This window comes from Podarcis muralis, chromosome 12 (assembly GCF_964188315.1).
Source record: "Podarcis muralis chromosome 12, rPodMur119.hap1.1, whole genome shotgun sequence".
Lineage (NCBI taxonomy): Eukaryota > Metazoa > Chordata > Lepidosauria > Squamata > Lacertidae > Podarcis > Podarcis muralis.
The window spans coordinates 28,552,075-28,570,271 of NC_135666.1; the positions used below are offsets into that span (position 1 = coordinate 28,552,075).

At 43.8% G+C, this 18,197-nt stretch overlaps 1 protein-coding gene across 1 annotated transcript in view; it reads left to right on the forward strand.

Moving 5' to 3' along the window:
- The first annotated feature begins 2,619 nt into the window (after positions 1–2,619).
- LOC114607801 (putative acyl-CoA dehydrogenase 6) overlaps positions 2,620–18,197 on the forward strand; it is a 48,054-nt gene continuing 32,476 nt past the window's right edge. Inside the window, exons 1-2 of the mRNA XM_028751275.2 lie at positions 2,620–2,924; positions 12,446–12,566. Coding sequence (XP_028607108.2) covers positions 2,736–2,924; positions 12,446–12,566 — 310 coding nt within the window. The 5' untranslated portion in view covers positions 2,620–2,735. The remainder of the gene's footprint in view (positions 2,925–12,445; positions 12,567–18,197) is intronic.

The window sequence follows — 18,197 nt, forward strand, 5'->3', positions numbered from 1 at the left end:
AAGCTTTGGAGCTACAGAACAGCAACTCCTCAACGTTCTTCCCATGCGCTTTCTCCAAAGTGACCCTAAAAGCCAATCCTCAATGGCTGACTGACCACCATTCACTCTGATTGGCTCCAATCAGCACAAAGGGTGAGAAGGCCTTTTCTCAGTGGCTAAAAAGCTTGATTTCTATACTAACAGAGTAGCTCTAGGACACAGGAGTCAGGGCCCCTGCTGTAGAAACTGTCGCAGGTCTTCAAGCCTCCACGACCCTGGACTGCTGCAAACAATGTACTTCAGATTAAATCGGCTTTATTCGTTTATTAAAAAACCCTTATCTACTGCTTTTTGTTTAGAAAAAAATATATTAAAGCAGTTCACAACAGGCGATCCAAAATCCGATTAAAACCAAACCAACAAAAAGCAATTGAAATGAAGTAAACAAACTATACAATAGCATGGCTGCAATAACCACAGTAATCAAACCAGCAAAAACTGTTCTGAAGAGTTAGGAAATGCCAGGGTAGGAAATATCACACCATTACTGACTGCCTGATCTCCACTAGTTCATTCTACATAGTGCAGGGCCTATGTATGGTCCTCTGTGTGTTGTTGGAACAGAGGAAGCTGCCTCATACGAAGACAAACCACTGGTCCAGCTAGCTCAGTATTGTATATATTGACTGGTAGACACTCTCCAGGATTTCAAGCAGAAGTCTCTTCCAATCCTACCTGGGAGATGCCAGGGATTGAACCTGGGAGCTTCTGTTACAAGGTAGCTGCTCTACCACTGAACCATGGCCCTGCCCTACAACTATCAGCCTCAACAATTGGCCACGCTGGCTGCAATTGATGGGAGATGAAGTTCCACAGCACCTGGAGGACCAAAACTCCCCCACCCCTGACACTGTGGGTGCCACAGTGGAGAAGGCTCTTCCCAGGACCCCAAACACTCAAACCTCAGCTCAGGGCAGCATTCTTCTACCTTGGGAACCCAAATCTTTTTGAACCACAACTTCCATGATCTCCAGTCACCTCGCTCCCTGCACCTTGTGCCTCTCCCTCTCAGAAGCCAGCCGTGATGCTGTGTTGGGAAGGCAGGTCAGCAACCCTGTCCTGCCTATGCCACCCCACCAACTGCTACTGGAGCCATTTAAGGCAGTGGGGCTTTTATTGAACTTGAGTAGGCTTTATTTCTGAGTAAAACAGAAGGCTTGCATTGTTAATTAATAGGTTCAATGAGGCATGTGGAAGCTTTTTCCACCCGGAAGGCTGCATTTTCCTTGGTTATGCACTGCCTATCCACATGCAGACTCAATTCTCCCCAGACCATGATTGAAAATTTAGTTAATTTTAAAATTAACCAGAAATTAAACGGATTAATGGCAAAGTCCTACAGGATCATAGGAAACGGTTATATTGAACCAGATTACCAGTGCATCTAGCTCAGTATTGTCTACACAAAGAGGCAGCGGCTCTAAGACAGGGGTCAGCAAACTTACCGCGCCTTGGGCTGGTGTCTCCAGGGCTGATTGTGCAGCGGGCCGGAGGGCGGGTGCCCATAAACGAGTGCACACGCTATTTCCGGCACACTTCCAGGTTGGAGGAGCATCGGAAATAGCTTGTGCACATGTGCACGGGCCTCCTCCGACCCAGATGTGCACTGGAAATAATGCTTGCACATGCACAAATAACGCTTGCGCATGCACACAAGCTATTTTCGGTGCTCCTCCGACCCAGAAATGGGCAGCCCGGGTAAGAGCGGGCAGCAGCAGCGGGTGGTAGGGCTCACCACAGGCCGGATAAACAAGTCCCTCGGGCCTTATTTGGCCCGCGGGCCTTAGTTTGGGGACCCCTGCTCTAGGATTTCAGACAGGGAGCCTTTCCTTGCCAGTAGGGACTGAATGTGGGACCTTCCGCTTGCAAGGTAGGTTCTCTGCCACTGAGCCACCATACTTCCCAATAAGCCCCATTGAATGCAATGGAGCAACCTCCCAGGTAAGGAATTGCAGCCTAAAGATGTAAAAGTTTGGAATTGGAGATTTCTAAAGAAAGTATGTACTTCTAATTGACTTATACAAACTTGATATACTTACTGACAATCTTAATGTACGTACTTATAAAACAAGGCAGCTAGCAAGCACAACACAGGATTCTCTCTGTTCCCTTTCTTATGCAGGAGGGACTACCTCTTCCAAGATGCCTCCAGGTCACATAAGAAGCTGCTGAGACACACCATTGGTAGTCCATGTTGTTGTTATTATTATTATTAATTGAATTTATATACTGCCCAATACCTGGAGGTCTCAGGGCGGTTCACAGAACAAAATCAAAATATAAAACCACAAATATCTATAATCAAAATAAAAACAACAAACCATTATCACTCCCCACCCCCAATGCCTGCATTACCAAAGAAGGAACAGGCTTTTCTGCTTCAGAGATGCTGCTTGAGTCTGCTAAGTGACTCAAGCGCTTGTGAATAAGTAAATTATACTGTTTGCAGCTTTCGCTGTTGTTTATTTGCAGGGACCTGCAAAGGGAAGGCTCCACCTTAAGGGTGCGACGAAGGTCCCTGGAGCTGACGCGGCTCCTGCTCAGGGACCGCCCGTGAAGCCTTTTCCCAAGCGACGGAAAGCGCGTTAGCAGCAGCCGAGGCGAAGGTCGGAGGGGCGTTTCGAGAGGCGGCCCAGCTTCGTTCCGTCCTTCTCCGTCGCAGGGCCCGCGCATGCTCTTTAGCTGCCCTGTCGAACATGGCTTTGCGCTGGGCTTCTGCGCTAAGGCGCAAAGAGGCAGCCAAGTCGCTGCTCCTCTTGCGCGGGGCGCAAGGAAGCTCTCCTCGCAGCCGGAGCAGCAGCGCTGCCGCCGTGGCCGGGTCCCCCTCCGGAGACCACCTAATATACACGCAGGAGCATTTCGCCTTGAGGGAGTCTCTGAGAAAGGTATTGCGGGCCGGGGCGCCTCGGCCTCACCTACCGCCTCGCCTCTTCTTGTTGTTTTTTGTGTGCAGTGGATTGGGCGCTGGAATCCGCAGCCGCGGTGCCTTTGAGTTCAAGGCCGCATCCAGACCGCGCATTGAATACAACACGGTACCGCTTTAAACAAGTCACGGCTTCCCCACCCACCCAAAGAATTCTGGGAGATGTAGTTTGTGAAGGGTCCCGAGAGTTCTTAGGTGACCCCCTGTTCTCAGAGAGCTACAATTCCCAGAGTGGTTTAACAGGCATTCTCTCTTCCTGGGGAACCCTGGGTGTTGTAGTTCTGGGGTAGGATCAGGGGACTCCTAGCAACGCTCCACTAACAGACTACATTTCCCAGGATTCCTTGGGGGGCTACATGACTGATCATGGTTCTTTCTATAGTGCAGATGTGGTTTTACTGTCACCGGCTGCAGACTCCCATTTGGTGCTGTGAAAGCAGTGGGGCTTTTCCCCTGTCCTGGCAGCCTCTGCTCTTAGCTTCCATTAGGCCCAGCCAGCATGGTCAAGAACCAGGGATGATGGGAATTGTAGTCCAGCAACTTCTGGAGGTCCCCACATTGGCTAGAACAATCTCCACAGCACAGGATAGTAGCATAACAGGCTATCTACACCTAGGGAAATTGCACGAGTGTTTTATTGAGTTTTTAAGTTGGGCTTTGAGTTCTGAAAAAGAAAAAGAAAGTCCTGAAGCTGAACAGGGATAACATGAGGTAGCGATGCTTTGTTCACAGTGCCACGCAGACACCCTTTAAAAACCAAGCAAACTGTGGACCTAGGCGTGGAAGCAGCCGGGCTCTGGTGCAGGGTCCAGAACTATAAGACAAAGAGTCACTAGCTGGGGTAACTGAAAATGCAATGCTGGAGAAATATGTTCCTACTGCCAGCATTCTGAGTAGCTGCTCCACTACTGGCATAATTTGTAGATGGGATTAGAAACAATTGGGATAATAGTTGTGGCTCAAAGGAGAAACTGCACCACCCTGATTACTGAGCCCTGGGCGTGCTTTGGGATTTGTTTTCATTATAATCTACAAGATTATAATCAAATAGTATTAACTAATATGTCAAGCATTTGCAGTTATTACTTTTTTTGTTTCCTGATACTTTCAAAAGGTTGGGGAATAGTATTTTAACTCAGTAATGTGTTCCTGTGTGACTGGATGTACACTGCAGTATTTTTAGCATTGTAAGGCTGCAATCCTATACTAACTTTGGGAGGAAGTTCCCTTGAAGTCATTGGGACTTAACTTCTGAGTTGACATGTATAGGATTGGTTTGTAAGGGGGCAGCCACAAGTCTACTATCTTTCTGCCTAAGCACTAGTCTTGCTTGTTTTAAAATAAAAGGTGAGGGAGGTAAGACTTATGGACTGAGGATCTTTGCTTATGATTAAACATTCTGGTGCTCTAGTTATTCTGAGTAGGAACTGTAGGTATCCTGCCTGGGAACACTGGATTACACCAACACATGCATTACTGCTGCCTGGGAACATGCAAATATTGCTGATGCTTATCTGGGTATGATGGAATCTTGGTCTCCTTCACCAAGTGGAAAAACTAGGTTTACAGGACCTGTTTCATGTTGTCTTTCCTTAGGTATACTGTACTTTTGACCAGTGCACGAGCCAGGGTAATCATTTAGCTTCCTTCACTTCTTGCGAGCCTTTCAGCAAGCATGCAAGACTAGAGATTTCTCAGGCTATCTAGGGCAGCAGATCTCAGACTCTGCAGCTATTGAGGTGCAAGAGGGAGGTGTTGGCATGCTCCAGAAACCTTGGCTATGGCTTGTGGTTAGGGAGCTTAAGCAGAAGCCCACAAGCTCAGCATACTGAGCCAAACCTTGGCTTAGCTCAGTGCAATGCAGAAGTTAAAAAAGAAGAAGAAAGAAAACAGACCAGGTAGGAGCAGAGCAGCTTTGAACTTCTCTCTGGGAACCTGCGTAGTCCCAGTGAGCCATGGTTTGGCTTACCGTTATATGTGAAACAGGCCACTGCACCCTTTTCTGACTAAACTACAGTACTTCAGCCTCTCTGTGGAGGGAAAGAAACTCTTAATTGTGCCAGAGGCAGGTCACAGAACACATGTCTGAACTCTGAATAAGCCTTTCTGCTTCAATAATACTTCGGCCACAATAAATACTTTTTTTGGCTTGCCTCTTAGAACCTTCCTGCGGACATTAGTGAAACACAAGGGATGTTTATTACTACTATTGGCCGAAACCATTGTCCTCTTGTCTTATCTTCCCTGCCCTTGCAAACTGAGAGAGAAGGTGCTCTGCAATCTTGTTTTGATTGTGCTTCTCTGCTAAATGAAAGAATCAAAAAGTATTTTACATTCCAAAAGAAGAAGAAGAAAAAAGGGGAGATGATCTGCTAGCATTATTATTTTTGAGAAGCCACACTCAACAATATTAATCTTTGAGAAGGTCAGTGAAGTTTAAAACACTGGTGTGTCCAATTAGAGCATGTATTCTGGTTAAGCGAAGGAATCCAGTATTTGGGCTTCCCCTAGAAAGAGATAAAGCAAGACTGGACATGGTAGGAGTTGCTTTAGTTCACTTTGTTTCTGGTGATTCCATAAATGTGTGACATGATTCACATAGATGGGACTGAGCTAAAAATGGCTGGGGAAGGAATGATGTTGCCGCGTTTCCCCCCTTCCCGTCACCTCAATCTGTCAGCACAACAAAGGCACAATACATGCAAGTACATTTTACGTCCTTCTTAGACCCAATCACACTGTGGTATTTGTGGTATTTGAAGGAATTGCTGTGACATGTTTGACGATAGCAGGCTCATAAGCCTGTGAAGAATTGACTGTGGCATGAGAAAGGGCCTTTTTGATGGGTGGTGGCTGTGGGATTGAGGGGATGGAACCCTCTAGCCTGGGAGGCTTAAAAAGACACCACATTTATACCCTACCTTTCCTTGTAAGAGCTCAAAGTGGCATACAAACTTCTCCCTCTCTTCACTTTATCCTTGCAACAACCTTGTGAGGTAGGTTTGGCAAAGAGACAGTGATTTGGCCCAAGGTCACCTAGTGGGCTTCATGGCTGAGTGGGGATTTGAACTCTGTTCTCCCAGGTGCTAGTCCAGCACTCTAACCACTACTCCACACTGGCTTTTTTTACGTGCCCACATTATAGATGTACTGTCTTGCAATCAAGACTGTACTATCTTCTATTCCTGGCTTGCTGTAGTACTTCAACAGATTATTCAGCTGCATCATGATGATTATCTGATTGTGTTTCATTATATATTGTTTTTACATTTTGCTAGCTCTTTCAAAGGATCATACAAATGGAAAGCAGCATATAACTTTTAATATAAATAAATAGTTTTATGGGGAAAGGCCCAAGGAACCTGTCCTGGAGAGTAAAAGTTATGAGAGAAAACCTAAGACCTCAGAGCAATTCCCAAAAAGTGGAGAGGTTTTATGGCAGGTGAAATCTGCAGACATTTGTGGTTATCCAAGGCACTCTCTGGGTCAGATTTACAACAGAGTACTCATTTTCTATATAGTATGGAAATGCTGTGTTTTTGAAGGGACTAAACACAATGGCCCAACAGCCCTGTTGCTTTTTCCATTTAATAAATTAGGATTAGGACTGCAGTTGCAGGTGATTCCCTCTAATTTATGTGAATGTTGGGCAACAGTGAGATATTTTTGTTTGTTTAGTCGTTTAGTCGTTTCCGACTCTTCATGACCCCATGGACCAGAGCACGCCAGGCACTCCTGTCCTCCACTGCCTCCCGCAGTTTGGTCAAACTCATGCTGGTAGCTTCGAGAACACTGTCCAACCATCTCGTCCTCTCTCGTCCCCTTCTCCTTGTGCCCTCAATCTTTCCCAACACCAGGGTCTTTTCCAGGGAGTCTTCTCTTCTTATGAGGTGGCCAAAGTACTGGAGCCTCAGCTTCAGGATCTAATATGCAGCACCTGCATATTTAGGTGGAAATCCTATGCCCACTTAACCTGGAAGTAAGCCCTATTGAAGTTAATGGGACTTACTTCCATGTAAACATATGTAGGATTATACTGTTGGTTGACAAGGGAAGCTTAAAGGGTTTGGTTTCCATTGTTCTGAACGTGAATAGGGATGGTACTGTAAGCAGTTTTTAGTGCCTTCTATTAGAATTATTCCCAGACTTTATAATAAATGAAAATATGCTGTATTGTGAAGTGAATTCAAGAAATTACTTTTAAAAGATCCTTTTAAAGTGATTATCATCTTGATTATTGGTATAAGTAGCAAAAATAGCTATCGTCTCGCAGTCATTGATCTTAATATTAGCTTTTAAAATTGCCCTGTTATCATTAAAGAACTATGTCTGGCTCTTTGCTCATTCTTTGCTCCTATCTTTCTCCTCATTAATTAAAGAGCAGTCTTCATGAATTATTTTGTCATGAGGCTATGAGGAAGTCTTTCCCTTGCTGTCTCCCGCTGGCATTATAGGCACTGTTAATATAATAACTCAAATGTGCTCTATTTATTAGGTCCCAAAATGTAATTAAGCACCATACTGGTCGTATTAATATATACAGGAGCTAAAGTGGATATCACAGTTATGGATAATACTTAAGGGATTAATTAATTAGGCTACATCTGCATCTTAGAGCTAAAGCACTCTTACTCTACTTTAACAGTCAAGGTTTCCCTCAAAGAATTCTGGGAAATGTAGCTTTTTAAGGGCGCTGAAAGTTGTTGAGCGATTTCTGTTCCTCTCACAGACATACAATTCCTAGAGATTTATGGGAAGGAGGATTGATTGTTAAACCACTCTGGAAAATAAATTCTGTCTATAGTTAGTAGTACCTAATTTTGGACAAGAGAGTGGACTTGTAAAAAAACAGTTGTTGCTTTTAGTTTCCATTGCAACCTAAAAACTGACCTTTAATCAATAACTAAGGTCACCAGACTGTGTATTTTAAAATCTTTCTCAGATGATTTTAAAGCCTTGCACCGATGACCCCATGCTTGGCTTATGATCAAGGGAAGATTCCATTAAGGCCCACTAAGTAACTCCTCCCAACCTAGCAGTTCGAAAGCACGTCGAAGTGCAAGTAGATAAATACGTACCGCTCTGGCAGGAAGGTAAATGGTGTTTCCGTGTGCTGCTCTGGTTCGCCAGAAGCGGCTTAGTCTTGCTGGCCACATGACCCAGAAAAACTGTCTGCAGACAAACGTCAGCTCCCTTGGCCAGTAAAGTGAGATGAGCACTGCAACCCCAGAGTCGTTCGCGACTAGACTTTACGGTCAGGGGTCCTTTACCTTTACCTTTTAAGTAACTTGTAACAGAGATGTAGGGCAATTGGTATAAAGGAAGCCGATCCAGTAGGCATGGTTCTCCCCCCCCCCCCCCAAGATTGAGAGCACCACTTTTGCCGCAGGAATTGTGTATAATTCTGTATTGTGCCAAATAACTAATCATGAACAACCACACGTTCTTGTGCACGCATGTGAATGAGCACAGAATTTCATTCAGGCGGGTTTGCTAATTTCTCTTCAATATTGGTTAATGCTCCAGGTTTGTAGAGTAGATCTTGAGATGAAAGAGGGTGGAGCATCTTTTGCCTTCATGAAGCATAAGCCAAAGTTTGTGATCCAGCTATCCTAGTACAGTTGTACCTTGGAAGTTGAATGGAATCCGAACATTTCCAAAATGTTCAAAAACCAAATCACAGCTTCTGATTGGCCAATCAGAAGCCATGGAAGCCCCGTCAGATGTTCAGCTTCCAAAATAACAGTCACTTCTGGGTTTTGATTGGGAGCCAAAATGTTTGAGAACTAGGCTGTTCAACTTCCAAGGTACGGCCGTATTAGAATCTACAGTGCTTTATGGCAAGATAATGTTATCAAGTTGCAGTAGTTTGTATTTCCTCCCAGATATAGCCTGGTTTAGAACTTCTACTCTGTATTTGTTTGCTCTTGGGGACCATTTGGTGGCCATGACTGGTGCAGAATGCTGTGGGACAGCTGCTGATGATGTCTATGTTTTCATATAATATGAAGATTCAAGATATTCATCCATGGTGTAGTCACCAGTCACCAATTCTGGGCTTCTTGTTTTTGTTTTTCTCTTGGTTTTCCAGTATGGAATCTTCCACTTTTGCCCCAAAGGGAACTTTTCACAGACCTATTTTTCCCAGCATGAAAAATGAGGTGCCAAAGGTGATCTCATGGTAATTTTCACCATATTAAAAATGGTTTTGTACCTTGACTCATTCTAGGCGGAACTAGATGGGACAGTAGTAAACATGGAGCTGGCCTAAGTGACACCAGTTGACACCTTACAGCTGAGGTTAATAATACCCAGCCAGAGGCTAGCTCATAAACCAAGAAGACCCCATTGATTTTGGCAATAGTGGCAGCAAAATAAAAATAAAAATAGCCACAGTACTCTGACGGGAATGTGAGTTGCTCCTCCCCAGTCACCAGATTGTTCATTTAATGAGAAGGAAGGAGCAGTAATTCTCTTCCTGATTTGATTTGCATGGATCAGTTGAGGGGGGTAGTGTGTGCGAAAATGTTTGTGGCCATACCTACTGTAGGTGTGTAGCCCCTCCGCAGGGTGAATGCAGCCCTTAGGCCCAAACTTATGAGCTATCCTGGCTTACAAACGTGACGGAGAAAACTACTCAGACTGCTAACTGCTCTCTTGGCTTTTATAGACTTCAGAGAGCAGCTGTTTTATACCTGCCGGCTGTCCCCCCGCCCCCGCCCCCGTAGTCCCAGATACAGATGTATGTAGAAAGCAACTTTTATTTGTACTGTGTTCCGTACACTGATTGTGGAGGCAGGTTCACTAGGATGAACAGGGCACTGTCTGACCACCAGCCTGTGTCCTTCCTTACAACTAGTTCAAGGGATGGCACTGACTGTCAGCTTCCTCCATTTCTCAGTGTTGTCCCTTGTAGAACTCAATAGGGAGGGGAGGGAAAAAATCAGAATTAGTTGGATTTGCCTGTCATTTTCTCTGGCGCCACCTACTGTTCGTCTCCCTGCCTCCCACCCTACCAGTCCAACAGGCACCAGCCGCCAGCGAGTCTTTCTAAACTCCAGGTACTGTTAACCTGCAGTTCAGTACGCGCACACACATAAAATAACAATCTGACTGTCTGGAATGTGTATATTTATATATATCCATGGTGGAAGCCTGCAAGGAGTTGATACCATCACTGGAAAAGGAAGCGCAGGACTCCTTTTGTTTGTGCTGATTACAAGGCAAACACTTGGCACAGATGACAATCATTAATAACCCTGTTTAATCCATTTCAAGAATGTCACGTTAAAGGAGTGGTATAGGGAGTATTGACAAGAAAACACCATATTCTTCTGAACATCTCTAGAGAAGCTCTACATAGATTTGTCAACACGTGGCAGTTTAGAAAGTAGATGTGTTTACTTCCAGATTAAATGGTTGCCTATTTTTGCACCATGAGATTTCCTTATTTTCCTGGTGAGGGGAAAAAGATTAAAAACACACCTCTTTTGTGATAATGATTTTGCATTCATCTCTCTGTCTTGCTTCAGCACATAGCCAGTTTTCACGACAAAACTGAACAGAAAAGCAGTAACTTTCTTATAAAAAAGACTAACATTTCTATCAGATGTATATGAACTAATTGTTGTGAGGATAAAATGAGATGTAGTGGTAGAACTACAAATGTCATCTTTAGCTCTATGGAGGAAAGGCAGGATATAAATAAAGGTGCTGGTCAGCAATTAAGGCTTGTTCAATCTTCTTACCGAAAATCGAGTTGCTGCTATAAGCAGATTTCAAGAAACCTGTTAAAGAATGTTACAATGGTATGTTCGTTCTCTCTCTCTCTCTCTCTCTCTATATTAAATGGGATTCAATTTTTCAAGTGGAACCTACAACAAAACGTTGCAGTATGGAGTGTTCAGCTTTCCAGCCATGCCATTCCTGTCTCACTTTCCAGTTTTCTGTCTCTCTGTCCCTGTCAATCTGCATTCTGTGACCACTCTGCCCAGTGTTCATTTGGCTGATGGGGGTTTTGTGCCTTCTTAGGATTCTTACCCCCAAAATATTTTATGTAACCTTGGGGTTTCACAAGCCTACTGACACCTCTTCCATGTGTGAAGATGTTACAGTGTTGGCTATATAAGCAACGACACCTAGCCTCAGAAACAGGGGAAATGATTTCAAAGTTCACTGACAAAGTATACTCTACTGCACATGAGTCAGTAACTCATTTCCTGCAAACTTTGGTGCGTCATCTGAATATGTAACCTGAATGCTGACTTGCATACCTCTGCGATAGTTTTAGCTGTTTGTAATAAATTGTTCTTTTTTCTGACAAAAAAAAAATGTTTTCCTTCTCATAGAATGGTGGAGTTGGAAGGGACCCCGAGGGTCATCCAGTCCAACCCCTTTGCAATGCAGGAATCTCATCTGGACCATACATGATCTCAACTAGATCATTCAACCTCTGCTTAAAAACCTCAAAGGAAGGAGAATCCACCACCTCTTGTGGGAGTCTGAGCCACTGTTGAACAACTCTTAACAGTCAGAAAGTTCTTGATGTTTAGTCAGAATCTCCTTTCTTGTAACTTGAATCCATTGATTTGGGTCCTAGCCTCTGGAGCAGGAGAAAAAAAGCTTGCTCCATTCTCTGTACAACAGCCCTTTAGATATTTGAAGATGGCTATCCTATTTCAGTCTCTTATTTACCAGGCTAAACATACCCAACTCCCTCAACCATTCCTCGTAAGGCTTGGTTTCCAGAACCTTTCAAGATTCATGAGGAAAATTAATTCTTATCTCATATGTTTATCTGCCTTATTTTTCCATTTACTTCCAAGCAGCTTCAATACACCCGCAGGGCAGAAAGGATTCACAAAGGAGTGTGTGAATTTCTGTGGTTCCCCAAAGGGAACTTAGCTGGAAGTGGGGAAAGAGCTGCCATTTGTCCAGCCCTCCAGCAACCGTCACCCATCTGTTGCCCTCCAGATGCTTTGGACTACAACTCCCATCAGCCCCAGCCAACACATGGAGGCTAGTCCATTAGGGAAAATGGGGCCTATCAGCTTTCCCCTGCTTAGTCTCCACATTACCCTTGTAGAACTCAGTGGGGAGGAAGAGGGGCAAACTTAGAATAAGTTGGCTGTGGCGCCATCTACTGTGGGGCTCCCTGCCTTCTGCCCTACCAGTCCCAGTGGGCACCAGCCAGCACTGCCTACAGGATGCTGTTGATTTGAATTGAAAGCGTGATTAAGATGAGGGAAATCTCCCAAGAACTGGAAAAGTCAGCTGTCCTTAGGTGTTAACCAAGTGCTTTGCTTCAATTTAAGATGAGAAGCCTGACACACAAACCCTGCCACAATCTCATTTAAACTGTAGCATCTGATGTTAAGCCTATTTAGGCCCACTGAAGCTAATCGGACTCAGCCAGGCCAAATAGCACAAGCTTAACTTTCCAAACTCTTGTCTCTCCCTTTCCCCCCACTTCTCAAAATACAGATTATTGACAAAGAAATCAACCCATTTGTGGACAAATGGGAAGAAGAGGGACAGTTTCCAGCACACCAAGTTTTTAAGACGCTGGGGAAAGCTGGATTCCTTGGAGTGAATAAGCCAACTGGTAAGAAATAGCCTTAAGTCTCTACTTTTAATGTAAAAGGCATGTTCTGGTCTTTAAAGGGCTTGGTTCAGAGATTTACCAAAAGCTGTTTCTAAATTAATCTCAATAGCTATTTGTAAATTCATCTCATTTAGAACATTTTAACGCCGGGGGCGGGGGGATTTCACCAAGATACTGTACATAGCAGTTTCCCCTTCCCTCCCGATCACAGGTGTAATTTGCTCTGGGTGTATTCCGGGACATGTTTAATTTATTCTTGCAGAGCCTCCTTCCACATTTGAATGAAGAGTCTGACTTATGAACCACTGTACCAGCAAACAGGTGTGTAGGATGAGAATCAAAGTTCCTTGTGGTCAGTCTTAACATAATTGCCTTATGTGAACTGACTGCATCATAAAATTTAATGCAACAACTGGGAACGGCAACAGAACGTTGCAGTGCTGTTCAAGGTGCCAGCCAAGCTCATCAGTACCATTTCTTTTTCTCTCCTGTCTTTCCCCCCTCTCCCTCCCCCAATGGTCAGTCAATATTTTATGGTTACTGAGCATGCTTAGGTTTGGGGTTGTTGTTTTTTATTTAAGGGGTTTTGTACATCTGAAAAACTTGGGGTTTCCCTGAGACTTGCTTATACCTTCTCTGTGTGTGGTGCTATTTTGTCTACATAGGGATTGGACAATGTGATCACCGTGTCAACCCCATAAATCTGAGGATGGTTTCATCATAGGATTTAGGGTTGCTGCACAGATCCATTACACAGCACATCATAGAAAAGGACAAGGATTGGGGATGCACCAGACCTATAAAACACATGTCAAAGAGAACAACAACTACCAGACTTTTAGACGACATCTGAAGGCAGCCCTGTTTAGGGAAGCTTTTAATGTTTGATGCATTACTGTATTTTAATATTGTGTTGGAAGCCACCCAGAGTGGCTGGGGAAACCCAGCCAGATGGGTGGGATATAAATAATAAATTACTACTACTACTACTACTACTACTATTATTTGTATTATTATTTTTATTTATTATATTACCCTCAAATAATTAGGGGAATTGTAGTTCACACATACCCCACAGGCCTTCAATTCCCAGTACTCTTTAACAAACTACAGTTCCCAGGGTTCTTTGAGAGAAGAAATGTATTTTGAATGTGCTTTAAAGGTCTGGTGTATATACAGCCAAAGGTACTTCATTAGGGATAGATCCAGGAGAACATGTGTTGTTGCCAAGTTACATTTTTTCACCTTAAGGTCAGGAGGACTGCTAACTTTGAAAAAGAGCCATTGGTTTGCTCTGTCTCAGGTTTTTGTTTTTTGTTAAAAACAGACCTTTAAATTTGTGGCAGGGCACCTTCTAAAATTTGGACGAAAGTGGATTAGGCCAAGAATTCAAATCACTTGCCAATTTTGTCCTAGGGTCTGCTGTCATATCTCAAGTAGAAATTGAGAGAGAGAAATAACTTCTTGCTCTTACCTTGGGAAGATTTTTTTAATCCTTAGTAGCTTCTGAAAGAGAACTAGAACTAGTCTAGTTACTAATTTTTTAGTAAACATACTTTGAATCATAGTCAGGCTTGAAAAGATACAGAATCCACGAAAAGCAAATGAGGCATAATTGCATGGTTCAGATCTAGTTCTGAGTAGTTATATGTGAGCATTTGGTCATTCCTGTTTAAGAAATGCACTTTTTAAAACCGAATTGCAGAGTTAAATGGAACAAAAGCTTGGTAATGTATCACTTATCTTGTTTTCTTTTTTTCGTCTGCTGCTCGTTTTTTTTTTTTTAATGCTCAGCTTTTAGCATAAATTGAACATGGGCTTCAAAATGCACTGCATATTTAAATTGCACAAGATTGGACTTCTTTTATTATCCTACAGCTTGGGTCACATCTCTAGCTGTGTGCTGGATGGCATTTCACCACAAGAAAACTAGCAAGATGTGCAAGGCAAACGTTTTGAACATATTGCCAGATCTTGTTGAGCGCCTGCTATTTGTTATGTCCCACTCAAGTGCGGGGTTTTCCTTGCAGGGTCGTGTGTGTGCATGTTTTAATATTGTCTGCAGGTAATGAGGACTTGGGTTATTGTCTCTTAAATGCTCCAGAATCCAGCCTCTGTGATTTTGCTTCCCTGTAAGAATGCAGCTATTTAAAAATGGCTCCCTTTGCAAATGTTTCGTAAGTCTCCAATGTGAATATGTTCCTCAAGGTATAATATTGTCACCGTCTCATTGTGGAAACTTTGCTTCAACTGGGCTGGCTGGGAGGATACTTCTTTGATTTTATAAGAGGCAGGCTGTGGGATTAACCATTTAATAGAAGGCATTGTTTCCTTTATTGTTTATCTTGGTCAGTTAACAGCTGCAGGAAAGGCCCAGGAACCCAGACAAAAGAAAGAACGTGTTTATGCATGCACACACATATGTGTTCTCTCTCTCTCTCTCTCTGACCCTTGATCGTATCTCTCTGATAGAAAACGAAAGCCAAAATTCTGTCGAAACAATGCCATTATTTTAATAGGGTTTGGCCCAGAATGACGGAACAGTAGCAATAAACAGTTGCTCGGCTTCAGAAAACTGCTACACCGTGATGGGTTTGTTTGACAAATCCAATTAGTTTTGAGCTTCCACTTTATAAAAATGCTGACGGTGCAAAGAGAACATTAAAGATTAACTTTAAAGGACAGATGAGATTACTGGTTAAAGAGAACTTGAAACCAGAAACTGGATCAAAGCAGTTCTCTAGACCCGCATACTTAGAGCAGTCTTGCATTCCCAATTTGGTCGATGATTTGACTTCTCTTTTCATATCTAAGGGTATGTTCACAGAACTGTTTGCTTCCCATCCAGTGCGCTACCACTGCTAATCTTTGAAGCCAAACTTACATGCCGCTAGCTGCAATCCATATTGATCCTGGAGTTTCTTGACAAATACTGCCGTTCGATGTGGTGTTTCCCTGCCACAAACCAGTTTCAATCCCTTTTTTATATATATAAAAAAAACACAAATGCAGAATAATGTGAACATACCCTAACTGCTGTCACACAGACGCAGGTGACAATTTTATGAATAGGAGTTTGAGGAGAGTTTCAGAGATGGGGGTCGAGTGAAGACATCCCTGTGCCCTTTCTAATGGGAACATCTCGTTGCAAATGCAGCTTGAACAGCAGCTGGGGTGTGTGTGTGTCAAGAGACATGACCTTGCTGTGTTTCTTACCACTAATATGAACGTGCTCTTAACACAGCTGGTCTGAAGGTATTTAGGCTGCAGTCAGTTAGTATTATGCCAGTTCCGATGTTGGAGTAGCTGCCTTTGAAAATAACTTCACTAGTTTTTGTATATGATTAAATAAAGTGTTTTGAAATCCGGCATCACAAGGTGTCTAGATTTCGTGTGCCTCTCTCCATCTTTGTCTTCAATCACCCCATCTCCTTTCTTTTCTTTGCTGGATTGGATTGCAAACCTTTGGGCAAGTCTTTGTGTTTTATGTTGTATAGCACTTTGTAGGTGTTTATGCAATTAAGAAAAGGTAAAAGACCCCTGACAGTTAAGTCCAGTCACAGACAACTCGGGTTGCGGCGCTCATCTCGCTTTACAGGCCAAGGGAGCTGGCATTTGTCCGCAGATAGTTTTTCCGGGTCATGTGGCCAGCATGACTAAGCCGCTTCTGGCGCAACTGAACACCAAAACCAGAGCAGCACCTATTTATGTACTTGCACTTTTTGGCGTGCTTTCAAACTGTTAGGTTGACAGGAGCTGGGACTGAGCAACGGGAGCTCACCCCGTCGTGGGGATTCGAACTGCCAACCTTCTGATCAGCAAGCCCAAGAGGCTCAGTGGTTTAGACCGCAGCGCCACCCGCGTCCCCCTATACAATTAATATATAATAATTAAAAAATGTTCAGGAAGATGGTGTGCATGCTCCCCCCATCCCCCGCTCATCATTTAATCCCTACAATAACCCCTTGAGATATGTAAGGCTGGAAGGCAGTCACCGACCCAAGGTCACCCAGTGATCTTCATGACCAAGTGTGATTTGAACCCTGGTCTCCCAGGTCTCAGTCTGACACTCTAACCTCTACAACACATTCACACACAATTTCTGTCTAGCCACCTGTTCTACTTCAAAAGTAGGAAACATCTGCTTGATTGTTCCATTGTGAAGAATGAAGTGTGTAATAGGAATAGAATGTTTCAATAGAAGTGGACAGCCGTGTTTGACTGTGATCAACTGAATTGTATTGGGTTTTTATTGTGAAGGTGTCATCAGCTTTTGTCTACGTACGTAGTTGTAGCTTATTAGTTTGTCATTCCAGTACATTCCTTTATTAATAGTAAACTCTGGTGCAAGTTTGGGGAAGTTAGTAAGCAGTTTTCATTATTGCCAGAGGAAAAGGGAAACGATAAATAATCAGTGAATCCTAAAAATGAATGACAGAAATGCTGTTTGAGGACATCATCTGAATCATACTGCTAGGGTTTGATTTTTATGCCTTTTATTTTAAGACCTCAACCACATATTTTTACACTAATTACCGTATTTTTCGCTCTATAACATGCACCTGACCATAACACGCACATTGTTTTTAGAGGAGGAAAACAAGGGAAAAAACATTCTGAATGAAACAGTGGATGTATCATTTTTGTGCTTCATGCTGTGGCCACAGACATGTGATCTGATGGTGAATTTGGGGTGACCCAATGCAAAAATCCTGAGAATTCCTGTGGATCCATGCTTTGTAACCACGTTTTTGCACCATTGTGGCCCCAGGCAACAGTGGGTGCGTGATTTTTTGGGTGCAGGCTGTAGCCATGGACATGCTATGTGATCTGATGGTGAATTTGGGGTGACCCAATGCAAAGATCCTGAGGATCCATGTGGATCCATGCTTTTTAACCACGTTTTTGCACCATTGCAGCCCCAGGCAACAGTGGGTGCGTGATTTTTTTGGTGCAGGCTGTAGCCATGGACATGCTATGTGATCTGATGGTGAATTTGGGGTGACCCAATGCAAAGATCCTGAGGATCCATGTGGATCCATGCTTTTTAACCACGTTTTTGCACCATTGCAGCCCCAGGCAACAGTGGGTGCGTGATTTTTTTGGTGCAGGCTGTAGCCATGGACATGCTATGTGATCTGATGGTGAATTTGGGGTGACCCAATGCAAAGATCCTGAGGATCCATGTGGATCCATGCTTTTTAACCACGTTTTTGCACCATTGCAGCCCCAGGCAACAGTGGGTGCATGATTTTTTTGGTGCAGGCTGTAGCCATGGACATGCTATGTGATCTGATGGTGAATTTGGGGTGACCCAATGCAAAGATCCTGAGGATCCATGTTGATCTATGCTTTGTAACCACATTTTAAGTGGGGAGCGAAGGAAAAACAAAGAAGGGACATGAGAGGGGTGTGCAGAGAAGCAGCTGGCTAAGAATGCTGGAGAGGGATAACGGGTGGGAGGAAAGAAAGGCAAAAGTTCCCCCCCCCCCAAGCCAGCCATCTCTCTCTCTCTCTCTCTCTCTCTCTCTCTCCCTCCCTCCCTCCCTCCCCCCTCTCTCTCCCTCCCCCCCCTCTCTCCCTCTCCCTCCCCCCTCTCCCTCTCCCTCCCCCACTCTCTCTCCCTCTCCC